Below are 27,185 nucleotides of genomic sequence, written 5' to 3'. Positions count from 1 at the left end.
AACAATATATGATTACAAGGAAATGATAAGGGAAGTGGGTGTGGACTGAGAAGGCCGGGAAAGATAAGAGACACTACACCGTTGATAATTATAATAATTGAAATGCTAATCTTTTGCACATGAACTACCACTCATTCGGGAATAATTGCAATCAATATACTGTATAGTCTAGTGAGTGTGTATATGGTTTGTATATATAGTCTAGTGAGTGTGTATATGGTTTGTATATATAGTCTAGTGAGTGTGTATATGGTTTGTATATATAGTCTGGTGAGTGTGTATATGGTTTGTATATATAGTCTGGTGAGTGTGTATATGGTTTGTATATATAGTCTGGTGAGTGTGTATATGGTTTGTATATATAGTCTGGTGAGTGTGTATATGGTTTGTATATATAGTCTGGTGAGTGTGTATATGGTTTGTATATATAGTCTAGTGAGTGTGTATATGGTTTGTATATATAGTCTAGTGAGTGTGTATATGGTTTGTATATATAGTCTAGTGAGTGTGTATATGGTTTGTATATATAGTCTGGTGAGTGTGTATATGGTTTGTATATATAGTCTGGTGAGTGTGTATATGGTTTGTATATTTAGTCTAGTGAGTGTGTATATGGTTTGTATATATAGTCTAGTGAGTGTGTATATGGTTTGTATATATAGTCTGGTGAGTGTGTATATGGTTTGTATATATAGTCTAGTGAGTGTGTATATGGTTTGTATATATAGTCTGGTGAGTGTGTATATGGTTTGTATATTTAGTCTAGTGAGTGTGTATATGGTTTGTATATATAGTCTGGTGAGTGTGTATATGGTTTGTATATATAGTCTAGTGAGTGTGTATATGGTTTGTATATATAGTCTAGTGAGTGTGTATATGGTTTGTATATATAGTCTGGTGAGTGTGTATATGGTTTGTATATATAGTCTGGTGAGTGTGTATATGGTTTGTATATATAGTCTGGTGAGTGTGTATATGGTTTGTATATATAGTCTGGTGAGTGTGTATATGGTTTGTATATATAGTCTAGTGAGTGTGTATATGGTTTGTATATATAGTCTAGTGAGTGTGTATATGGTTTGTATATATAGTCTGGTGAGTGTGTATATGGTTTGTATATATAGTCTGGTGAGTGTGTATATGGTTTGTATATATAGTCTGGTGAGTGTGTATATGGTTTGTATATATAGTCTAGTGAGTGTGTATATGGTTTGTATATATAGTCTAGTGAGTGTGTATATGGTTTGTATATATAGTCTAGTGAGTGTGTATATAGTCTAGTGAGTGTGTATATATAGTCTAGTGAGTGTGTATATAGTCTGGTGAGTGTGTATATGGTTTGTATATATAGTCTGGTGAGTGTGTATATGGTTTGTATATATAGTCTGGTGAGTGTGTATATGGTTTGTATATATAGTCTAGTGAGTGTGTATATGGTTTGTATATATAGTCTGGTGAGTGTGTATATGGTTTGTATATATAGTCTGGTGAGTGTGTATATGGTTTGTATATTTAGTCTAGTGAGTGTGTATATGGTTTGTATATATAGTCTGGTGAGTGTGTATATGGTTTGTATATATAGTCTGGTGAGTGTGTATATGGTTTGTATATATAGTCTGGTGAGTGTGTATATGGTTTGTATATTTAGTCTAGTGAGTGTGTATATGGTTTGTATATATAGTCTAGTGAGTGTGTATATGGTTTGTATATATAGTCTGGTGAGTGTGTATATGGTTTGTATATATAGTCTGGTGAGTGTGTATATGGTTTGTATATATAGTCTGGTGAGTGTGTATATGGTTTGTATATATAGTCTAGTGAGTGTGTATATGGTTTGTATATATAGTCTGGTGAGTGTGTATATGGTTTGTATATATAGTCTGGTGAGTGTGTATATGGTTTGTATATATAGTCTAGTGAGTGTGTATATGGTTTGTATATTTAGTCTAGTGAGTGTGTATATGGTTTGTATATATAGTCTGGTGAGTGTGTATATGGTTTGTATATATAGTCTAGTGAGTGTGTATATGGTTTGTATATATAGTCTGGTGAGTGTGTATATGGTTTGTATATATAGTCTAGTGAGTGTGTATATGGTTTGTTTTTTATTTATTTTTATTATTTATTTATTTATTTATTTATTTATTTATTTTTTTATATGGTTTGTATATTTAGTCTGGTGAGTGTGTATATGGTTTGTATATTTAGTCTGGTGAGTGTGTATATGGTTTGTATATATAGTCTGGTGAGTGTGTATATGGTTTGTATATATAGTCTGGTGAGTGTGTATATGGTTTGTATATTTAGTCTGGTGAGTGTGTATATGGTTTGTATATTTAGTCTAGTGAGTGTGTATAGGGTTTGTATATATAGTCTAGTGAGTGTGTATATGGTTTGTATATATAGTCTGGTGAGTGTGTATATGGTTTGTATATATAGTCTAGTGAGTGTGTATATGGTTTGTATATTTAGTCTAGTGAGTGTGTATATGGTTTGTATATATAGTCTAGTGAGTGTGTATATGGTTTGTATATATAGTCTGGTGAGTGTGTATATGGTTTGTATATATAGTCTAGTGAGTGTGTATATGGTTTGTATATATAGTCTGGTGAGTGTGTATATGGTTTGTATATATAGTCTAGTGAGTGTGTATATGGTTTGTATATATAGTCTGGTGAGTGTGTATATGGTTTGTATATATAGTCTGGTGAGTGTGTATATGGTTTGTATATATAGTCTGGTGAGTGTGTATATGGTTTGTATATATAGTCTGGTGAGTGTGTATATGGTTTGTATATTTAGTCTGGTGAGTGTGTATATGGTTTGTATATATAGTCTAGTGAGTGTGTATATGGTTTGTATATATAGTCTGGTGAGTGTGTATATGGTTTGTATATATAGTCTGGTGAGTGTGTATATGGTTTGTATATATAGTCTGGTGAGTGTGTATATGGTTTGTATATTTAGTCTGGTGAGTGTGTATATGGTTTGTATATATAGTCTGGTGAGTGTGTATATGGTTTGTATATATAGTCTGGTGAGTGTGTATATGGTTTGTATATTTAGTCTAGTGAGTGTGTATATGGTTTGTATATATAGTCTGGTGAGTGTGTATATGGTTTGTATATATAGTCTGGTGAGTGTGTATATGGTTTGTATATATAGTCTAGTGAGTGTGTATATGGTTTGTATATATAGTCTAGTGAGTGTGTATATGGTTTGTATATATAGTCTAGTGAGTGTGTATATGGTTTGTATATTTAGTCTGGTGAGTGTGTATATGGTTTGTATATATAGTCTAGTGAGTGTGTATATGGTTTGTATATATAGTCTAGTGAGTGTGTATATGGTTTGTATATATAGTCTAGTGAGTGTGTATATGGTTTGTATATATAGTCTAGTGAGTGTGTATATGGTTTGTATATTTAGTCTGGTGAGTGTGTATATGGTTTGTATATTTAGTCTGGTGAGTGTACGTAGGGTCAGTGCAAGATATAGTCATAGTTATTTGACTATTTAGCAGAATCCATGGAGTTGTCCTAGTCTTACTAAAATACACACTATGAAAGTTTATTCACTTCTGGAATAAGTGTGTGAACAACTCCCCATCTTGTAACATTTAAAGTCAAGACTTTCAGTTCCCTTTCCTACACACTGGGGCTTGTGTGTCAGTCAAAGGAAGGGAAAGATCACGAGTTACAACAGAACACAGAGACTGTAGAAGGGAGACTAGTTTCTCTTTGTCTAGTAGTCAGAGAACCACAGTCTAGAACCAGAACCAGAGCCTAGCTGGGTTGTGATGTGGACCCAAGGGGAAGACACCAACGCTGCAGGTGAGACTAACTTTGAATTACTCAATATATATAATATTTAAGGGTTTTGTGTATTTTTTATTGAGATAGTACAGTGAACAGGAGACAGGAAAGTTAGGAGAGACTGCGAGTCAGAAGGGCAGTGGGTCGGAGTTGAACCCATGTCGACTATGGTAGCCTAGGCTGTTTAAGGACCAAACAGGCCACAATGTCTCAATATTGTTGAGAAAGCCTCAAGGACTCAGATTCTTTTACCTCAGTTTTTGTCTTTCCAGAAATTCCAGAAAATTATGTCATGGCTTTAGAAGGTTCTGATAGGCTAATTGACATCATTTGAGTCAATCGGAGGTGTACCTGTGGATGTATTTCAAGGCCTACCTCCAAACTCAGTGGCTCTTTGCTTGACATCATAGGAAAATCAAAAGAAATCAGCCAAGACCTCAGAAAAAAAATTGGTGACCTCCACAATTCTGGTTTATCCATGGGAGCAATTTCCAAACACCCGAAGGTACCACGTTCATCTGTACAAACAATAGTATGCAGTATAAACACCATGGGACCACGCAGCCGTCATACCACTCAGGAAGGAGACGCGTACTGTCTCCTAGAGATTGAAGATGCTGGAGGAAACGGGTACAAAAGTATATTTATCCACAGTAAAACAATTCCTATATCGACATAACCTGAAAAGCAGCTCAGCAAGGAAGAAGCCACTGCTCCAAAACCGCCAGAAAAAATCCAGACTACGGTTTGTACATGGGGACAAAGATCGTACTTTTTGGAGAAATGTCCTCTGGTCTGATGAAACAAAAGTAGAACTGTTTGGTCATAATGACCATCATTATGTTTGGAGGAAAAAAGGGGGAGGATTGCAAGCTGAAGAACAACATCCCAACCGTGAAGCACAGGGTATGGTAGCATCATGTTGTGCGGGTGCTTTTCTGCAAGAGGGACTAGTGCACTTCACAAAATAGATGGCATCATGGGGAAGGAAAATTATGTGGAAATATTGAAGCAACATCTCAAGACATCAGTCAGGAAGTTAAAGCTTGGTTGCAAATGGGGTCTTCCAAATGGACAATGACCCCATGCATACTTCCAAAGTTGTGGCAAAATGGCTTAAGAACAACAAAGTCAAGGTATTGGAGTGGCCATCACAAAGCCCTGAGCTCAATCCCATAGTAAATTTGTGGGCAGAACTGAAAAAGCTTGTTCGAGCAAGGAGGCCTACAAACCTGACTCAGTTACACCAGCTCTGTCAGGAGGAATGGGCCAGAATTCACCCAACTTATTGTGGGAAGCCTGTGGAAGGCTACCTGAAACGTTTGACCCAAGTAAAACAATTTAAAGGCAATCCTACCAAATACTAATTGAGTCTATGTCAACTTCTGACCCACTGGGAATGTGATGAAAGAAATAAAAGCAAAATAAATCACTCTCTACTAATTATTCCTATTCTTAAAATAAAGTGGTGATCCTAACTGACTTAAGACAGGGAATTTTTCCTAGGATTAAAAGTCAGGAATAGTGTTCTGATCACGTTGAAATAACCACACCTGTCTCTCTGCAAAAAAATGCTACAACATCCCTCAATTGTGAAATGATTTACTATGATATGAAACATTGGACGTGACTTGTACCTTATTTATTTTCCACATCCCTCCATAAAGCTTTGAGTAGAGAATGTAAATAATCAAACCCGTGTTCATAATTCTGTGTAGTTGAGGGAATGGCACGGCTCAGATCCATATTGAAAGTGAGACTTTCCGAATCACTTCCTGTATTCTCACCTCAGAATAGCTTCCTCTTTTAGGATCACTTATAGATTACCACAGTATGAGTAATACTACCCATAAAACCTAGTGGACAAACAGAAAAATGGTCCCAATCATTTTTCCACCATTCATTTTTCCCATAGGGGATTTTTAGAAACACTTAAAATAAGGTCTGTAACTTGGTGTGACATTTTCATAACCATGTAAATCTCTCTAGGATAAGGTGACTAATCAATATATTAATATGGATAACATAAAGATCTACAAATGCAATGATGATCTGGACGAGACTGCCAAATCGAGGAAAATGTAATAATATCTGGATTAAGTACCTAATATTAGCTTAATGTATTCATTAATACATTTGCAACATTTCTTTAAAAAAAATGACAATTCAAAGAACTGTCTTGTGCAAGTTTTCACTTGACACAAAAACTGTTAGCAAAGGTGTCAGCTGGAGATTACGTGCAGGAGCTTGCAGGGATTTGTCTTGCATGATGTCTACTTTGATGCTAATTAGCGTTTCAGAATCTGAGAGTAAATAGAGCTGAATATTTTGATAAAAGTCACGTTGTCTGAGAGAGATTTACATGGTTATCAAAATGGCACGTCAGGGTAAGCCTACATAAAACACAGCCCTTATTTTAAGTGTTTCTAAAATGAATGGTGGAAAAATAAGTGTAACCATTTCCCTGTTTGACCGCTAGGTTTTATGGGTATTATGACACCTCCACTGTGGGGCTCTATAGGATTAGGAAAACCTGACTCGTTAGGATTTGTTACCGTGTTCACGTCATGTCGGAAACTCTGAAATGTTTGACTTGCTTACTCATTGTAGAAAGATAATACCCGAGTTTCCCACTTGGCAAGTATCAGAATCAACCAGTAGGAAGCTCTATGTAAATCATTTATGTTCATTTTAACTCAGAGGTCCTGAGTTTCCGACATGACGTGAACGCTGCATTAATGTCTTTCTTCCTCATTTATTAACCACTTATTTGTGATTAATATCGGGAAGAAGAGCCATGAGTTGCAATAACTGTACATTTTGATAAATGAAAGTATTTTGTTATATTTCCACAGCCTCTGGTGGAGAAAGCAGTTGCTCCTCTGAAGATGAAGGAGACATTCAGGTATATTTAGTAACATCTGGGAGACTCTATGGTTTCTCTGTTGGATAGAGACAAATCGTCCCATGTTAAATCCATGGACATAGCTTAAGACTTGTATATTTAGTTCTTATATACCGGTAGCCTAAACAGATGATGAGAGAGTATGTCAGAGACTAGTCTGTGTGTATATGTGTATATTTGTTTGGTCTGTCCTGTAGTGTGAGATTCTGGAGAAGCAGAGGGATGAAGCCAATCAGAAGCTATCTGAGATGGAGGAAGGTGAGCTGCACCAATCAATATCCTTATAGTGTATGCAGAAAGTATTCAGACCCTTTCATTTTTCCACATTTTGTTACGCTACAGCCTTATTCTAAAATTGATCAAATTAATGTTTTTCGGACCTCCCGGGTGGTCTGTGCCACCAGAGACTCTGAGTTCGCGTCCAGGCTCTGTCGCAGCCGGCCGTGACTGGGAGGTCCATGGGGCGACGCACAATTGGCCTTGCGTCGTCCGGGTTAGGGAGTGTTTGGCCGGTAGGGATATCCTCGTCTCATCGCGCACTAGCGACTCCTGTGGTGGGCTGGGCGCAGTGCACGCTAACCAGGTCGCCAGGTGCACGGTGTTTCCTCTGACACATATGTGTGGCTGGCTTCTGGGTTGGATGCGCGCTGTGTTAAGAAGCAGTGCGGCTTGGTTGGGTTGTGCTTCGGAGGACGCATGGCTTTCGACCTTCGTCTCTCCCGAGCCCGCTACGGCAGTTGTAGCGATGAGACAAGATAGTAACTAATTGGATACCATGAAATTGGGGAGAAAAAAAAATGTTTTTCTTCATCAATCTACACACAATAACCCGTAACGACAAAGCAAAAACAGATTATTAGGAATTTTAGCAAATGTATTAGAAATTAAAAACAGATTTTTTTTTTTTTACATAAGTATTCAGGCCCTTTGCTATGAGACTCTAAATTTAGCTCAATTGCATCTGGTTCTATTGATCATGCTTGCGATGTTTCTACAACTTGATTGGAGTCCACCTGTGGTAAATTCAATTGATTGGACAATAATTGGAAGAGCACACACCTGTCTATATAAGTTCCCACAGTTGACAGTGCATGTCAGAGCAAAAACCAAGCCACGAGGTCGAAGAATTGTCTGTAGAGGTCTGAGACAGTATTGTGTCGAGGCACAAATCTGGGGAAGTGTACGAAAAACTGTCTGCAACATTGAAGGTCCCCAAGCACAGTGGCCTACATCATTCTTAAGTGGAAGAAGTTTAGAACCACTAAGACTCTTCCTTGAGCTGACTGCCTGGCTAAACTGAGCAAACAGGGGGGAAAGGGCCTTGGTCAGGGAGGTGACCAAGATCCCAATGGTCAGAGCTCCAGAGTTCCTCTGTGGAGATGGGACAACCTTCCAGAAAGAATACCATCTCTGCAGCACTCCACCAATCAGGCCTTTATGGTAGAGTGGCCAGACGGAAGCCACTCCTCAGTAAAAGGCACACGACAGCCCGCTTGGAGTTTGCCAAAAGGCACCTAAAGCACTCTCAGACCATGAGAAACCAGATTCTCTGGTCTGATGAAAACAAGATTAAACTATTTGGCCTGAATGCCAAGCGTCACGTCTGTAGGAAACCTGCCACCATCCCTACGGTGATGTATCGTGGTGGCAGCAACATGCTAGTCAGGATCGAGGGAAAGATGAACGGAGCAAAGTACAAAGAAATCCTTGATGAACACCTGCTCTAGAGCGCTCAGGAACTCAGACTGGGTTGAAGGTTCCCCTTCCAGCAGGACACCAACCCTTAGCACACAACCAAGACAACGCGAGAGTGGCTTCGGGACAAGTCTCTGAATGTCCTTGAGTGGCCCAGCCAGCGCCCCTACTTGAACCCGATCGAACATCTCTGGAGAGACCTGAAAATAGCTGTGCAGTGACACTCCCCATACAACCTGACAGAGCTTGACAGGGTCTGCAGAGAAGAATGGGAGAAACTCCCCACATACAGGTGTACCAAACATGTAGTGTCATACCCAAGAAGAATCGAGGCTGTAATCGCTGCCAAAGGTGCTTCAACACAGTACTGAGTAAAGGGTCTGAATACTTATGTAAATGTGACATTTCAGTTTTTTTTATACATTTGCAAGAATGTCTAAACCTGTTTTTGCTTCGTCATTATGGGTTAGTGTGTAGATATTCTCTGTCTCACCCCACTATCTATTTCTCTTTCCCCGTCTTTCTCTTCCCTCTATCTCATCTTTCCTCAGTGTCCTCTCAGCTGTTGAAGGAGATGGAAGTTCTGGAGATGCAGTTCCAGATTGAACGCTCCTGCAGGGAGAGTGCAGAGGCCCTGGCTGTCAAGGTGGGGTGCTTTATGGGTACTGTAGTTCAACTCCATTGAGTGTCTCGGTGACGTCATTGACTTAACAAGTCCGTGTTCCAGTTGGGTGTGTAGGTCTTGTGCCAGCCCAGTAGTAACAAACACATCACCTAATCAAGAACTCAATGATTAGTTGAGTCATTATTGGGCTGGAACAAAAGCCTGCATACCCTGTGGAACACTAAAACAATGCTCTAAACAGATCTCTTCTCCTTGAACACACAGGTGACCAAAGACAACAAGGTTCTGAAGAGGCGGAGCCAGGCTCTGCTGCCATTAATCCCAGAGCTTCCTGAAAACCTGGAGGCTGACCTTGGGGTCGATCCCGACCCTGATGGGGACAGCGGGGAGGATGCTGTGCTGCAAGGACAGGCCCAGATAAGAGGTATAGAGACTTACACTATAACCACACGGAACTCATACGGTATCCTTTATGAACATAAGTGACAGATAAAAGTTATAGAATTGAGATTTGAGAGGATTGTTTTTGTACTTTTACTCGACCGATCGGGAAAATGTTAAGATACCTGCTCATCTTCCTGTCTCTCTCCTTCCCTCTCTTTCATCTCTCCTTTTGTTCCATTCCCCCCCCCGCCCCCCCCCCCCCCCCCCCCTGTCCTGGCCAGAACTGCAGGCCTCGGTGGACCAGCTGCTGGGGGAGAAGCTGCGGCTGTGTGAGCAGGTGGAGGCCCTGAGGGCAGAGCAGAACCAGCTCAAAGAACAGGTATCTAGCACTGACGGACAGACTCTAGACGTGTGTGAACTGCGTATGAGTATTTATGGTCTCCTACTCTTCTACATGTCCTACTCAGCTGGCCCTAGAGATTGATGAGAGAGAGGCCATACTGAAGAAACTGTCCAAACAGAACAAGACCATGAATAAGATGAAGAGAGGCGAGACCCCACTCTGACACATCAGTGTTCCTCATGATATACACTCTATTCACCTCATACCAAAGTCCTGTTCAATGTTTTACGTGTGTGTGCATGTCCATAGTGTCCCAGCTTGTGACAGAGGAGTTCACAGAGATCAGTCAGAAACTGGAGCTGGAGCAGGGCCTCAGACAGCACGCAGAAGTCTTCGCCCACCAGGTAAGCAACGCTGCGTGTGTTTGTGTGCATGTGCATGCGTTCGTAGGTGTGTACATACAGTATGTGTGTGTTTATGTTTCTGAAAGTGTGTGTGCTGCTCAAAGTAGAGGAGAGCTTGACTGCGTCACGACATGTCTTTGTGAGAGGTATTGACAAGTTGTAAGCACTGAGCTGTCTGTCCAAACAACTAGCACACAGCTCATACTCCACAAGACTTCTTCACAGTCCCCAAGTCCAGAACACAGGCTAGGGGACGCATAGTACTATATAGAGCCATGACTACATGGAACACTCTTCCACATCAAGTAACTCGGTCAAGCAGTCAAATCGAGAAAAAACCCCCCAGATACAACTACACCTTAAAGAACAACGCGGACTGTGAAGAGACGCACACGTACTCTACACACAGGTACATTGTAATATTGTTGTATGATGGTATAATACATGTTGTATTGTATGCAGATATGTAGTGGCGTAATAATGTTACATTTTGTACATTTTGTGTGTGTAATGTAGGTGCCTTAATGTGTTTGGACCCCAGGAAGAGTAGCTGCTGCCTTGGTAACAGCTAATGGGGACCCCTAATAAATACAATACACAATTTCTAGGTGGCAGGGAAGGGTATTCACCCCTCTCTCTAGGTCTTAACACAAGGAGACAAGGAGCAGCAGTGGCTTCGACCAGGGCCCTGGGGCAGTTCTAGTGAATGGAGGAGTAATGGACAGGAGGGGGAGGTGGTACTTCTTCACTTCCTCATTCAGACAGGGGCCATATTGTGGGACAGGAGAGGGTTGGGGAGAGAGGGGATCCCCATTCATTCTGCATTCATACCAAGAGGACAAATCGGGCAGTGAAATACAAAGAGGTGTGAGAAGGGAGGGATGGGCTTGCTGATGATCACTTTGTAAAGGAGAAATGCACACACTCAAACACAGCTCCCTTTTTCCCAGCTGGTCATGTTGTAACAAAGGTGGCGGTAGAAAATTAGCGTCTCAGAGGACAACAAAAGTAGCCTCCCCTCTCAGAGCCCCCTCTGCTTCATAATTAGCACCCATCACGGCGGCAGTTTGAGAATGAGGACTATAGCTTTAAACACATCCCTGTCTCTAGCTTGACACTTTACATTGAATACGGTCAATTGTCGCCTTTGTGCGCACTGTTCGCTATTTACCAGATGGGCACATAATGGGACGCCTCGCATGGGTCCTTACCTGTGAAAAGGACCCCTACTGTTCTGACACAACCACACAACTCAGACTCCTTTACACTCAATGCTCTGCAAAGGCTCCTCTGTTTGATGCTGGTCCTGTGTGTGTGTGTACGTGTTGTGTGGACACCAGCAGCCCTTGGCTTGTCAAACATTAGCGTTTCCTAATTGATGCCCTAGCTGTGTGAAAATGTGCTATGGGGACTTTAGAGTGCTTACACCAGGGTAATTTGGACCAAATGTAATGATGTGTAGCCTAACACACAGATGGCTGCTTTCACTACACCCTCGCTGTGTTTGAACTTATGGAAGCCAGAAGTGAAAGTGACTCACTGACTTTTCAATTCCTAAACTCTCTTCCTGACTGTGACCCTTTTGTTAAAGCTAGTTTCACGATATATGTGACCATTCCCAGCTATATATTACAGGTTTATAGAGATTCTCATGCATGAGCCTCCACACATTCAATGCATTTACGATAGTCACTGAAGTTATCAAATAGGTTTGCTCCATTATCACCAATGGATGAATAGCTTTTTTTAAGGGGAGCTTACTATAACTGTTGTATAATATCAATTATAAACCAGTTGGTTTGAGCCTTGAATACTGATTGGCTAAAATGGTGGTATATCAGACCGTATACCATGGGTATGAAAAACCATTTACTTTTACTCTTCTAATTATGATGTTCTGATATTATTGATTGATTGAGTGGTCGATGGATTGATTTATTAATTTATGGATTGATTGATTGACTGACTGGCAGGTGTTGGTGAAGCAGAAGCAAACCCAGAGACAGAGCATGGTGCTGCAGCAGAGTTCAGAGACAAGTATGCAGCTCCAACAGGCTCTGGAACAGGTGGCCCACATCAACAGTACCTTACAGGACATACAGCTCTACTACCGAAACCAGGTAGGGAGGGGGAGGTGTGTGTTTGTGAGCAACAGAGCGAGAGAGAGTGAGTAAGAGAATCGTCGTCGCTCCCTAATAGACGGGTTAGTTGACAACGTTCTGAAAACAATGAGCGTGCGCATCTATGGGGCACAAGTCAGTGTGTTGTGATTCTGGGCGGTCAAATAGTTAGCAACAATGATAAGAAGCTGCCGTGTGGGGAATCGTCTCAGCTCGTTGTATCTTGTTATTGATACAATTTTGTTTGGACTTTGTCACGTCTATGCTAATATGACTAGAATTCGCTAGCTAGCTAACCAATAACTGTAACAATGTATTTGAGACAAGTGCTCATCATGCCAATGTATTTATGTTTTCAATAAATATTTGTAGAGAGAATATACACCGACGGTATAAAACATTAAGAACACCTTCCTAATTTTTAGTTACATTGAGTTTGCCCTCAGAACAGCCTCAATTCGTCAGGGCATGGACTCAACAAGTCATCAAAAGCATTTCATAGGGATGCTGGCCCATGTTGACTCTAATGCTTCCCACGGTTGTGTCAAGTTGGGTGGATGTCCTTTGGGTGGTGGACCATTCTTGATACACACTGGAAACTGTTGAGTGTGAGAAACCCAGCAGTGTTGCAGTTCTTGATACAAACTGGTGCGCCTCGTACCTACTACCATACCCCATTCGAAAGGCACTTCAATCTTTTGTCTTGCCCACCTGAATGGCCCACATCCACAATCCATGTCTGAAGGCTTAAAAATCCTTTAAACAGTCTTCTCCCCTGATTGACGTGGATTTAACAAGTGACATCAATAAGGGATCATAGCTTTCACCTGGTCAGTCTTTGTCATGGAAAGAGCAGGTGTTCTTAATGTTTTGTACACTCAGCTAACCCCACTTGGTTTGCTCCACGGCTACGCATAGTCTAATTTTGAGCGTATATTATGTCTCTCCTGTCTATATCTATCCATATCTGTGTATATGACGATCACAGGTGAAGCAGACCCAGTGTGCTCTGGAGGAGAGCAGTGTTCTGTCTGAGCTGCAGATTGTCAGAGGCCAGCTGGAGAGCAGTGAGAAGGAGAGGAGGACCATGGAGACCCATCTAAGGGAGGCGCAGATCACTGCCGCCCACCTACAGGGAGAAGGTAGCTACCACGTCTGTGAGTAAATGGCTGCGTTTACACAGACAGCCCAATTCTGATCTGATTGGTCAAAAGACCAATTGGTGGAGGAATTCAGAGAATTGGACTGCCTGTGTAAACTCAGCCTTACATATATATTTTGTGCTAAAATCTTAAGTCTATATAACACGTGATCATAGTACCCTGATGTAAAATCAGTATAAATCAATTACTATTTCATTGTTTTTCTTTGCCCCATTTTCACTCTTCAAACAAATGCTGTTTTTAAAATAATAAAATATGACACACTGTTGTGGTTGGTGGTACTTTGTCTTCCTTTTAGTGAAACATCTCCAGGATAGGCTGAAAGACCAGGTTTCCAAAGCTGACCAACCAGTGGAGGACAACTCAACCACTGCTCCTCCTCCCCCTCCTCCTCCCCCTCCTCCTCCCCCTCCCCTGCCCCCAACTCCCTCCAGCACTGTTGTTGAGTAGGTTCTATACTATATTGTTCTCTCTTCAAATAGAAATACATGACTACATAATCACTATTAGCAGGTAGCGGTATCCATAATCACTATATTAGCAGGTAGCGGTATCCATAATCACTATATTAGCAGGTAGCGGTATCCATAATCACTATATTAGCAGGTAGCGGTATCCATAATCACTATATTAGCAGGTAGCGGTATCCATAATCACTATATTAGCAGGTAGCGGTATCCATAATCACTATATTAGCAGGTAGCGGTATCCATAATCACTATATTAGCAGGTAGCGGTATCCATAATCACTATATTAGCAGGTAACGGTATCCATAATCACTATATTAGCAGGTAACGGTATCCATAATCACTATATTAGCAGTTAGAGATAGAGGTATCCTATTCCAAACAATTTAAACTTATTGCCAACTTTACATTGAAAATGTGAGCTTTTTGACCTTTGTTAAATAAAAGTGATGGTGGTACCCAGAGGTAAGGCAGCATTTGGTAAATGTTAGTGAAAACTCCTTCTGTTCTACTTCCTGTTCTTCCGGTCTAGTCAACTTGTCATCCTGCGCAACAAGAGGAAGGAGTCCGTCAACAACACTGATAAGAATAGTGAGTGTTCTTACCTTGGTATGAATACACATGACTTACTGATTTATTGAACCTTTATTTATCCAGGGAATCCCAATCGAGACATGGGTCTTTATGTCCAATGCTGCCGTGTCACTTCAATCAACAATCCAGCTTAAACAGATTCAATTAGTCCACTTGTCTCCTCTCTCCACCAGAGCCAGATCCTTCTGTGGACATGAAGACCCGAGCGGTGGATGAGATGATGGAGAGGATAAAGAAAGGCATCGTCCTGAGACCCACCCTGAGACCACAGGTAAGGCGAGCTGGTGCATGTATCAATTGATTAATCAATCAGTCAGTAATGCTATCTATCTACTTGTTAGAGACAATTACAGTGGTCCAACATCTGACTGCTTCTCTCCTATCTCAGCCTGGATCAGAAGATGACAGTGCCTGGAGGGTGAGAATTTTCATGCCTTTCCTATTATAATAGTGTTATAAAGATTATTTATTTAGTATTAAAATGCTAATCCTGTATTCATTTATCAAATCACAGGACCATAGGAGTGAGAAGAGAAAGTCAGCCGTGCTGGATCTAAAAGGAATGCTGGTAAGATGGGATCAATACGAAATGTCTAAAATGACGCATTTTCTGTTTTACTAGTGAGTCTATAGGTCGATGAGATTAATATTGTACTATGGAGGCTTTGAGAAGTCAAACCCTGCTTGGTTTACTGTACTTTCTATTATTTTCATTGACATGATTGGTTTACCCTCCTCACCTATCCTGATTGGTTGACCTATCCTATCCCAGGACACCATGAAACGCCCAGGCCACAGGAGGGCGGGGTCACGGAAGAGGATAAGCCGAAACGTAGGGGAGGCGGAGCTACATCTGGTGCTACTGAGGAGGAGGCGGGCCATGGGGGATGGACAGGACACCCCCGGACCCTCCCCAACCCCCTCCCCAGCCCCTCCCACCACCAAAATCCAAGGTGCAGCATCTCCATCCTTTGTATTGGGGAATAGGGAATAGTCAGTCAGTTTCTTTTTCAAAGTTTTGCAGGGGTCCTCTCTGGTTGTTTTGCTCACTTGGACTAAATTGATGGTATTACATTGAAAGATGGTCTGGTCTTCCAAGAAGAGGAAGATTGAAAGAGATAACAAACGAGGGGCCAGGAGGACACATCATTAACCCACATAGTGATATCTTTCACTTACCTACAGTAATATTTTAGCATACTTTTAATGTACCATATGTCGTGCCCCTCAGGTCCCCAGCCGGGTGGCCCAGCAGAAGGTGCCCTTCTCTGCGCAGGAGAGCGTGGCAGCACCCCTGTGCTCAGGAGGCTCCAGCAGAACAGAGAGAAGAGGAACTCTCGTATCAGATCATCAGAACTGATCATCTGCCAGGAGGAGATCTGAGCCTTGGGGAAAGGGATGATTAGTGTTAGGATACTGTTCCACAGCGTTTTCCAAACCTCCCCTGGAGTACCCCCAGCCAGTCAACTGATTTGATGTATTCCAAGCAAAGCTGACGTAAATGTCATCTTACCTTTAATCAACAAACCCCTCATTAGTTAAATCAGCTGGCTAGCTTTGGAATACATCAAATGTGTGGACTAGCTAGGGGTACTGAAGGAGAGGTTTTGGGAACACTGTTGTAACACAATCATATTGATGCACTGTATATTTTAATATATAGATTTATATGGTTAGTGCTGAGCAATTAGTGCTTTTTGAGGTCAGTTCGGTTTCTAAAAAAAAGAATCACATCTTCAATTTGGGTTTAGCATTAAAATATGTTTACAATAAATTTGTTATGTTGGTTGAATATTGTAACAAAACAGAATAAATCAAATGATGGTAGTGATGTCTCATTACTATCACTTATACGGCTCTAATCTCATTTATTCACATTACTTTACTTTAAATTAAAAATGTGTTATGTTTGTTACATACTCGTTTTCAGTATGCTTGGCTTTGCTTTTATGGGTTCAAAGAATCCAAGGATTAACACAGTGGACTACATACAGAGTGTACAAAACATTAGGAATACCTTCCAATAATGGGGTTACAGTTCAAGATTAACATTTGGCATTGCTTCTGACTCATTCCAATTAATTTTGTAGCCTGACAAACGAGAATATGATGCAATACAATTAAATCATTTTTTTCTCCTCCATGGACAACCCTAATTTCTGGAACTGTTCTAATCACTGTCACAAGAGGCTCTAAAACTATGGCAACTAGGCGAGGGGAAAGCGAGCAGCCCTGCCTTGTGCCTAGAGAAAGACTAAAAAAGGAGACATAATTCCATTCATAAGTACTGTTGCTTCAGGATTGGAATAAAGAACCCCTATTCACGTCCAAAAGCACATTTTCATAGGCGAGAGTGGGCTTTTCTCTTAAGAACCCTATCAAATGCCTTCTCAGAATCTAAGGAGACCGCAGCGGTAGGAACCATATTTGAGCGGTTTAACCACATGAAGTTTTAGAGCCTCATATTAGTAGTTGAGGTCCTGTTCTTAATAAATCCTGCTTGGACACTATGATATTAGGAAGTGTTCTCTCTAAGCGTATCTCAAGGGTCTTGAATCTTACAATCCACATTGAGGCTGTTAGCTCAGGTTCCCAGGCTCTGTCGTCTCTCTGTTATGCTACAGTCTAGATCCTCTACCTGGCTATCTGGTCGTTTACGTAATTCTATACCAGACAAAAGTATCCATATCTATGGGACTCGCTGAACAGGAGGATGTATATAAGTCTTCATAAAAATGTTGAAACACACATCTTTGGATGATGTCACCATCAAATCAAAGTTTATTTGTCGCGTGCGCCGAATACAACAGGTGTAAACCTTACAGTGAAACGCTTACTTACAGGCTCTAACCAATGGTGCCAAAAAAAAGGTGTGTGTGTGTGTGTAGGTAAGTAAAGAAATAAAACAACAGTAGAAAGACATTTGAAAAAAGAGTAGCAAGGCCATATACAGACACCTGTTAGTCAGGCTTATTGAGGTAGTATGTACATATAGGTATTGTTAAAGGGACTGTGCATATATGATGAACAGAGAGTAGCAGAAGCGTAAAAAGAGGGGTTGGCGGGTGGTGGGCACAATGCAGATAGCCCGGTCAGCCAATGTGTGGGAGCACTGGTTGGTCGGGCCAATTTAGGTAGTATGTACATGAATGTATAGTTAAAGTGACTAAGCATATAAGATAAACAGAGAGTAGCAGCAGCGTAAAAGAGGGGTGGGGGGGCACACAATGCAAATAGTCCGGGAAACCATTGGTTACCTGTTCAGTAGTCTTATGGCTTGGGGGTACAAACTGTTGAGAGGCCTTTTTGTCCTAGACTTGGCACTCTGGTATCGCTTGCCATGCGATAGAGAGAACAGTCTATGACTGGGGTGGCTGGGGTCTTTGACAATTTTTAGGGCCTTCCTCTGACACCGCCTGGTGTAGAGGTCCTGGATGGCAGGCAGCTTAGCCCCAGTGATGTACTGGGCCGCACGCTCTACCCTCTGAAGTGCCTTGCGGTCGGAGGCCGAGCAATTACTGTACCAGGCAGTGATGCAACCGGTCAGGATTCTCGTTGCAGATGTAGAACCTTTTGAGGATCTCAGGACCCATGCCAAATCTTTTTAGTTTCCTGAGGGGGAATAGGCTTTGTCGTGCCCTCTTCAAGACTGTCTTGGTGTGTTTGGACCAATCTAGTTTGTTGTTGATGTGGACACCAAGGAATTTGAAGCTCTCAACCTGCTCCACTACAGCCCCATCAATGAGTATGGGGTCATGCTTGGTCCTCCTTTTCCAGTAGTCCACAATCATCTCCTGAGTCTTGGTTACGTTGAGGGAAAGGTGGTTATTCTGGCACCACCCGGCCAGGTCTCTGACCTCCTCCCTATAGGCTGTCTCGTCGTTGTCGGTATCAGGCCTACCACTGTTGTGTCGTCAGCAAACTTAATGATGGTGTTGGAGTTGTGCCTGGCCATGCAGTCGTGGGTGAACAGGGAGTACAGGAGGGGACTGAGCACGCACCCCTGGGGAGCTCCAGTGTTGAGGATCAGTGTGGCAGATGTGTTGCTACCTACCCTCACCACCTAGGGGCGGCCTGTCAGGAAGTCCAGGATCCAGTTGCAGAGGGAGGTGTTTAGTCCCAGGACACTTAGCTTGGTGATGAGCTTTGAGGGTACTATGGTGTTGAACGCTGAGCTGTAGTCAATGAACAGCATTCTCACATAGGTGTTCCTTTTGTCCATGTGGGAAAGGGCAGTGTGGAGTGCAATAGAGATTGCATCATCTGTGGATCTGTTTGGGCGGTATGCAAATTGGAGTGGGTCTAGGGTTTCTGGGATAATGGTGTTGATATGAGCCATTACCAGCCTTTCAAAGCACTTCATAGTTACGGACGTGAGTGCTACGGGTCTGTAGTCATTTAGGCAGGTTGCCTTTGTGTTCTTGGGCACAGGGACTATGGTGGTCTGCTTGAAGCATGTTGGTATTACAGACTCAATCAGGAACATGTTGAAAATGTCAGTGAAGACACCTGCCAGTTGGTCAGCACATGCCCGGAGCACACGTCCTGGTAATCCGTCTGGCCCTGCAGCCTTGTGTATGTTGACCTGTTTAAAGGTCTTACTCACGTTCGCTACAGAGAGCGTGATCACACAGTCGTCCGGAACAGCTGATGCTGCGTGCTCTCATGCGTGCCTTAGGGTTGCTTGCCTCGAAGCGAGCATAGAAGTGAAATTATCTCGTCTGGTAGGCTCTTGTCACTGGGCAGCTCACGGATCTGCTTCCCTTTGTAGTCTGTAATAGTTTGCAAGCCCTGCCACATCCGACGAGCATCGGAGCCGGTGTATTATGATTCAATCTTAGCCCTGTATTGATGCTTTGCCTGTTTGATGGTTCATCGCAGGGCATAGTGGGATTTCTTGTAAGCTTCCGGGTTAGAGTCCCGCATCTTGAAAGTGGCAGCTCTACCCTTTAGCTCAGTGCGAATGTTGCCTGTAATCCATGGCTTCTGGTTGGGGTATGTACATACAGTCACTGTGGGGATCAATGCACTTATTGATGAAGCCAGTGACTGATGTGGTGTATTCCTCAATGTCATCGGAAGAATCCCGTAACATGTTCCAGTCTGTGATAGCAAAACAGTCCTGTAGTTTAGCATCTGCTTCATCTGACCATTTTTTTTATACTGGTGCTGGTGCTTTTTATACTGATGCTTCCTGCTTTAATTTTTGCTTGTAAGCAAGAATCAGGAGGATAGAATTGTGGTCGGATTTACCAAATGGAGGGCGAGGGAGAGCTTTGTGTGTGGAGTACAGGTGATCTAGAATTTTTTCCCTCTGGTTGCACATTTAACATGTTGATAGAGATTTGATAGAACTGATTTAAGTTTCCCTGCATTGAAGTCTCCGGCCACTAGGAACGCCGCCTTTGGGTGAGTGGTTTTCCGTTTGCTTATTTCCTTATACAGCTGACTGAGTGCGGTCTTAGTGCCAGCACCTGCCTGTGGTGGTAAATAAACAGCCACGAAAAGTATAGCTGAGAACTCTCTAGGCAAGTAGTGTGGCCTGCAGTTTATCACTATATACTCAACTTCAGGCGAGCAAAATCTAGAGACTTTCGTGCACCAGCTGTTGTTTACAAATATGCACAGACCGCCCCCCCTCGTCTTACCAGAGTGTGCTGTTCTATCCTGCCGGTGCAGCGTGTATCCTGCTAGCTGAATATCCATGTCGACATTCAGCCATGATTCCATGAAACATAGGATATTACATTTTTTTATGCCCTGTTGGTAGGATATTCGTGATCGTACCTCGTTTAGTTTATTGTCCAATGATTGCACGTTGGCGAGTAATATTGACGGTAATGGCAGCTTTCCTAGTTGTCTTCTGCGGGTCCGGACGAGGCATCCGGCACTTCATCCTCTGCGTCGCTTCCTCTTGCAAATAATTGGGATGTCTGCCCTGTGGGTTGTTTGGAGAATATCGTGTGAGTCCTGCTTGCTGCTGTTGTTGTTGAAGAAATCTTTGTCTAATCCGAGGTGAGTGATCGCTGTCCTGATATCCAGAAGCTCTTTGTCTAATCCGAGGTGAATGATCGCTGTCCTGATATCCAGAAGCTCTTTGTCTAATCCGAGGTGAGTGATCGCTGTCCTGATATCTAGAAGCTCTTTGTCTAATCCGAGGTGAATGATCGCTGTCCTGATATCCAGAAGCTCTTTGTCTAATCCGAGGTAGTGATCTCTGTCCTGATATCCAGAAGCTCTTTGTCTAATCCGAGGTGAGTGATCGCTGTCCTGATATCCAGAAGCTCTTTGTCTAGTCCGAGGTGAGTGATCTCTGTCCTGATATCCAGAAGCTCTTTGTCTAATCCGAGGTGAGTGATCGCTGTCCTGATATCTAGAAGCTCTTTGTCTAATCCGAGGTGAGTGATCGCTGTCCTGATATCTAGAAGCTCTTTGTCTAATCCGAGGTGAGTGATCGCTGTCCTGATATCCAGAAGCTCTTTGTCTAATCCGAGGTGAGTGATCTCTGTCCTGATATCCAGAAGCTCTTTTCTGCCGTAAGATACGGTTGCAGAAACATTATGTACAAAATAATTTACAAATATCGCGAAAAACAACACATAATAGCACAATTGGTTAGGAGACCGTAAAACGGCGGCCATCTCCTCCGGCTCCATCTTCCTGATTTTATCACCCTTCTTAATCGTTGGGATTAAGTTAGAAGTGTTCTGCATTTTTTGTTGTCTTGATTGTAGCCTGCCTGTCTTCTCACCTCCCTTATAAAAACGGTTTCTAAGCCTAAACAGTGCAAATTCTGCCTTTTTGTTATACATTTCATGCAAAAGAAATTTCAGCTTGTTGGAAGTTTGAAATGTGCTGTCTGTGAAATGTCTTGCCAAATCCCTTTCCAAGACATATATCTCAGTTTCTAACCTTTTTACTGCTTCAGTCCCTTCTCTCTTCTTTTTAGACATATGTGCTATTATTTCCCCTCTAATATACAGTGCATTCGGAAAGTATTCAGACCCTTTCACTTTTTCCACATTTTACTACGTTATAGCCTTATTCTGGCTTAAATGTGTTTTTTCCCATTATCAATCGACACACAACAACTCATAATGACAAAGCAAAAACAGGTTATAATTTTTTTCAAATGTATAATTTAAAAAACCCTGAATTATCACATTTACATAAGTATTCAAACCTTTAAATCATTACTTTGTTGAAGCACCTTTGGCAGCGATTACAGCCTCGAGTCTTCTTGGGTATGACACTACAAGCTTGGCACACGTGTATTTGGGGAGTTTATCCCATTCTTCTCTGCAGATCCTCCAGCTCTATCGGGTTGGATAGGGAGCGTCGCTGCACAGCTATTTTCAGGTCTCTCCAGAGTAGTTTGATCAGGTTCAAGTCCGGGCTCTGGCTGGGCCATTCAAGGACATTCAGAGACGTGTCTTGGCTGTGTGCTTAGGGTCGTTGTCCTGTTGGAAGGTGAACCTTCGCCCCAGTCTGAGGTCCTAAGTGCTCTGGAGCAGGTTTTCATCAAGGATCTCTCTGTTCTTTGCTCCATTCATTTTTCCCATTTTTCCCTTCCCTCCCACACCTTGACGCTGCCACCACCATGCTTCACCGTAGGGATGGTGCCAGGTTTCCTCCAGACGTGACGCTTGGCATTCAGGCCAAAGAGTTCAATCTTGGTTTCATCAGGCCAGAGAATCTTGTTTCTCATGGTCTGAGAGTCCTTTAGGTGCTTTTTGGCAAACTCCAAGTGGGCTCTCATGTGCCTTTTACTAGTGGCTTCCATCTGGCCACTTTACCAAAAAGGCCTGTTTGGTGGAGTGCTGCAGTGATAGTTGTTTTTCTGGAAGGTTCTCCCATCTCCATGGAGGAACTCTGAAGCTCTGTCAGAGGTACCATTGGGCTCTTGGCCACCTCCCTGACAAAGCCCCTTCTCCCCCGATTGCTTAGTTTGGCCGGGCGGCCAGCTCTAGGAAGAGTCTTGGTGGTTCCAAACTTCTTCCTTTTAAGAATGATGGATGCCACTGTGTTCTTGGGGACCTTTTTTTTGGTAGACTTCCCCAGATCTTTGCATCGACACAATCCTGTCTCGGCGCTCTACAGACAATTCCTTCGACCTCATGGCTTGGTTTTTGCTCTGACATGCACTGTCAACTGTGGGACCTTGTGTGTGTGCCTTTCCAAATAATGTCCAATCAATTGAATTTACCAGAGGTGGACTCCAATCAAGTTGTAGAAATATCTCAAGGATAATCGATGGAAACAGGATGCACATGAGCTCAATTTTGAGTCTCATAGCAAAGGGTCTGAATACTTATGTAAATGTAATATTTCTGTTTTTATTTTGTCTAAATTGGCAAACATTTCTAAAACCTGTTTTCACATTGTCATTATGGAGTGTTGTGTGTAGATTGATGAGGAAAATTGTTTATTTAATCCATTTTAAAATAAGGCTGTAACATAACAAAATGTGGGGAAAAGTCAAGGGGTCTGAATACTTTCCAAATACACTGTATGCTTTAGAGTTTCCCCATACTGTGGAAATCCTTTCAGTTGAGCCTATGTTAATTTCAAAAATAGTATCTAAGATCATCTGCAAGTGATTGGCTAAAAATCTCATCTTGAATAGCATGGTGTTGAATCTGAATCTACCCTTCCTCACAGTTAATATCAATATGTAACTACTATAGCATGATCTGTGGGGGTGATGGGTCTAATCTTGCAATCAATCACATTATTAACAATGAAATTAGATAAAATATAAATCTATTCTAGAGTGTGTCTTATGACAGTGGGAGAAAAACGTATATTCTCTATCATCTGGATGGACTCATCTCCATATGTCTGTAAGGCCCATATCTTCTGCTATTGCAAATCTATCCTTTCGTGTGGAGTTACCTGTACATGTACTTCTATCATATTGTCCATGACCTTCCGTATTTCCCAGTTTAATGTTGACCTCATGAAAAACAAATCAGGGTCCTCCTTGTTGGGAGGATATATGTTGCGTAACACTACCTTAATCCCATTTATAAGAGCCTCCATGCAGATAAACCTGCCAAAGCTCATCAGTGTTGCTTCAACATTACAAAATTAAGTATTTTGCTTGTCAGAATTATCCCCCCATTTTGTTTGGAATTAAATGAGCTATGATAAACTTCTGCAACCCAGCCTCCTCTAAATTCCAGTGCCTCTGTATCTGTTAAATGTGACTCCTGTATGAACACAATATCCGCCTTAAATATATCCCCCCAAAAATACACTTCACTTGGTTACCACAACCATTTATGTTCCAAGAGATGATGTTAACATAACCATTAGCCATATTTGCTCATAGTGATTATAGCCTGTGAGTGGTTATAGTCCCTGAGTAGTTATAGCCTGTGAGCGTGAAGTGTCCCATTTAACACGTGGCAACTCTAATGAACATCATTATAACATTTCACAATATATGCTCCTGCTGTACAATGAAACAGTGTAAATAAACATAGAAAACCAACCCCAAAATAAAACAAAGCAACTAGGAATGTAACGTTGCTTCTCGATGAGTCAATTATCACAGAACTGTCTTTGATGCGGCAGAAGATAAGTTACAGTCTCAACTCAAAAATCCTTATGGTCTGTGTAGCGCTCAAAAGGCTAAATTGGCGAATCCCCCAAGGTCCCACAAACACATTGGCTACCTTCATTTGCATTGTAAACGGCACACAATTCAACATGTATTTTACCTTGTCCCGTCTTCTTTATTTAGGCTAAACACCTTGCTCTCGCAAGAATTCTCTTTCCCTTCCAAGTAAAGAGCAGGGTCGCCGGGAATGCCAGTGTGTGCCTGACGTTCTTCTTGTGTAGTTGTTTTTTCGCCATTGCAAACTTCTTCCTCTTCATTGCCAGTTGGTCGGGGGGGTCGGGAGGACTTGGTGTTTATTTGCTAGTTGATGTGAATACCTTGTGTAAGACTTGAACACGTTTTTACCGCGTGTCGACATTCCAATAACGCCACTTTAGCGAGATGTTTCAAAATGGGAATGATCCTTATATTAAACTGTACTTCAAGTCAATATATTAAGACAAACATTTAAGTGTATGCCGTTGAATTTCAATATTTACAGTACCAGTCAAAAGTTTGGACACACCTACTCTTTCAATGGCTTTTCTTTATTTTTTATCAAGGCAAAGGGTGGCTACTTTGAAGAATCTCAAATATAAAATATATTTTGATTTGTTTAACACTTTTTTGGTTACTACATGATTCCATATTTCGTAGTTTTGATGTCTTCACTAATATTCTACAATGTAGAAAATAGTAAAAATAATGAGAAACTCTGGAATGGGTAGGTGTGTCCAAACTTTTGACTGGTACTGTTCATGCAGGTATTAGGTGCTCTATAAAGTGCCGCCACCTTTTTCGCGGTCCCATGTCAATCCAGTAAAAAAATATTCAAGCTCTGTCAAGATCGTTGTTGATCATTGCTAGACAGCCATTTCCAAGTCTTGCCATAGATGTACAAGCTGATTTATGTTCAAACTGTAACTAGGCCACTCAGAAACATTCAATGTCATCTTGGTAAGCAACTCAGTGTATATTTGGCTTTGTGTTTTAAGTTATTGTTCTGCTGAAAGGTGCATTTGACTCCGTGTCTGTTGGAAAGCAGACTAAACCATGTTATCCTCTAGGATTTTGCCTGTGCTTAGCTTTAGTCCATTTCTTTTTATCCTAAATAACTCCCTAGTCCTTGCCAATGACAGACATACTCATAACATGATGCAACCACCACCCTGATTGCAAACAGAACACATATGTTTTATTCTGTACAGGCTTCCTTCCTCTCTGGCAACTGAGTTAGAAAGGACACCTGTATCTTAGTAGTGACTGGGTGCATTGATATACCATATAAGGGGAATTGATAACTTCACTATGCCTAAAGGGATTTTCAGTGTCTGCTACCAATAGATGCCCTTCTTTGCGAGGCATTCGAAAACCTCCCTGGTCTTTGTGGTTGAATCTGTGCTTGAAATGCACTTCTCATCTGAGACACCTTACAGATATTTGTATGTGTGGGGTACAGAGATGAGGTAGTCATTCAAAAATCATGTTAACCACTATTATTGCACTTCTGTGACTTTTTAAGGAAATGTGTACTCCTGTTCTTATAGTATTTAGGCTTGCCTTAATGAAGGACTTGAATTATTGACTCAAGACTTTTAATTTTTCATTATTTTCCCCAAAAAAATTCTGGGAAAAAAAAGATACTTTAACATTATGGGGTATTATGTGTAGATCAGTGAAACAAAATTGCAATTTAATACATTTTAAGTCACCCTATAAGACAACAAAATGTGGAAAAAGTCAAAGGGTGTTAATACTTTCTGGAGGCACTGTACCAGTGAATGAAAACTACACATACCATCACCAAATTATTTGTACTGTTTCTTTTACAGTTTTTTCCAACTGCTTACACACAAAATCTTTTCATGTCACACGATTTTTGAAACCTCTCACTCAAAGTGCAAAACTACACACCAAATATCCAAAACCATAAGCTATTTCTCAGCCTTTGACTCAGTTGTCAATTGCATAAAACACTTTTTCAAAACACTACACACAATTCTCTACCTAAAACACAAAAATCTAACAGGAAGTGACTTGCTTTCCTTTTCCAAACACAACCAATCAAAATGCTACACTTATTCACCAGGTCACACACACACTCCTCACATGTGCAAACACTAATAGCTCAACTGATCACTAACCAATCACTGCTTTACTGTAGTATAAGCCTATAAATAGGTCAAAGGTCAGATTACCTGTTTTGAACAATGAATGCCAACAATGGACAGAGAGCAAGAGGAGGAGTAGGAGGAAGAAGAGGAAGAGGGCGAGGACAAGGACAAGGGCAAGGGCAAAGAAGATAAGGAAGGAGAGCCATCTCTGATGAGATTAGGGCAACACTTGTTGATCATGTGATCAACCACGGTTTGACCATGAGAGAGGCTGGACTGAGAGTCCAGCCCAACTTGAGTCGATTTACAGTGGCGTCCATAATTCAAACCTTCAGAAATGAGAACAGGTATGCAACTATCTAATGACTATTTTAGCATTACAGTAATGTACTGTAAAATACGTATGACTGCATAGTATTGCATAAACATTTTGAATGAGGTTGGTTATCATGCTGTACTACCTTTTTTTTTGTACATTGTTTACAGTTCCTATGCTGAACACATACACACACACATTCTGTACAGAGTGGAAAGGCAAAGACATCATGGAGGACGAGGATGCTTGTTTACAGATGTACAAGAGACTGCAATTATAAATATGGTTTCGGCCAACAATGCAATTAGGATTCGAGAGACGAGAGCATATCTTGAATAATGACACCATATTTAACAACATCAATGCTGTAAGCCTGTCGACCATACAACGCATCCTCCAACGGCACCGAGTGACGATGAAACAACTTTACAAGGTGCCATTTGAGAGAAACTCTGACAGAGTCAAGAATATGCAACATGACTTTGTAGAGGTATGTATGCAACACTACTTCCAGTACTTCAGACATACCATATTTACTCATCTGTATGTCATTTTGTCTGTTACAGAGAGTATTGGAGCTGGATGCTCATGTAATTCGCCATGAATTTATTTATGTGGATGAGGTTGGCTTCAAC

General features: G+C 41.6%; 1 protein-coding gene across 2 annotated transcripts in view; it reads left to right on the top strand.

The window, feature by feature from the left end:
• LOC110531610 (shootin-1) overlaps positions 1 to 16,373 on the top strand; it is a 36,452-nt gene extending 20,079 nt beyond the window's left edge. The window contains exons 1-17 of one of the 2 annotated variants that reach the window (XM_090183686.1): positions 3,637 to 3,833; positions 6,671 to 6,720; positions 6,918 to 6,978; positions 8,967 to 9,061; positions 9,305 to 9,464; positions 9,706 to 9,803; positions 9,892 to 9,973; positions 10,077 to 10,171; positions 12,145 to 12,291; positions 13,280 to 13,433; positions 13,753 to 13,900; positions 14,455 to 14,513; positions 14,690 to 14,787; positions 14,905 to 14,934; positions 15,031 to 15,084; positions 15,289 to 15,469; positions 15,748 to 16,373. In XM_090183686.1, coding sequence (XP_090039812.1) covers positions 3,800 to 3,833; positions 6,671 to 6,720; positions 6,918 to 6,978; positions 8,967 to 9,061; positions 9,305 to 9,464; positions 9,706 to 9,803; positions 9,892 to 9,973; positions 10,077 to 10,171; positions 12,145 to 12,291; positions 13,280 to 13,433; positions 13,753 to 13,900; positions 14,455 to 14,513; positions 14,690 to 14,787; positions 14,905 to 14,934; positions 15,031 to 15,084; positions 15,289 to 15,469; positions 15,748 to 15,899 — 1,698 coding nt within the window. In that variant the 5' untranslated portion in view covers positions 3,637 to 3,799 and the 3' untranslated portion in view covers positions 15,900 to 16,373. Of the gene's footprint in view, positions 1 to 3,636; positions 3,834 to 6,670; positions 6,721 to 6,917; positions 6,979 to 8,966; positions 9,062 to 9,304; positions 9,465 to 9,705; positions 9,804 to 9,891; positions 9,974 to 10,076; positions 10,172 to 12,144; positions 12,292 to 13,279; positions 13,434 to 13,752; positions 13,901 to 14,454; positions 14,514 to 14,689; positions 14,788 to 14,904; positions 14,935 to 15,030; positions 15,085 to 15,288; positions 15,470 to 15,747 lie in introns of those variants that run through there. The other variant, XM_036987434.2, reaches the window with a different exon arrangement.
• The last annotated feature ends 10,812 nt before the right edge of the window (positions 16,374 to 27,185 follow it).

Source organism: Oncorhynchus mykiss, chromosome 9 (genome assembly GCF_057628025.1).
Source record: "Oncorhynchus mykiss isolate SJ-2025 chromosome 9, ASM5762802v1, whole genome shotgun sequence".
NCBI classification, from domain to species: Eukaryota; Metazoa; Chordata; class Actinopteri; order Salmoniformes; family Salmonidae; genus Oncorhynchus; species Oncorhynchus mykiss.
The sequence above is the reverse complement of the archived record's forward strand: the minus strand, read 5'-3'. Positions and strand labels throughout refer to the sequence as shown.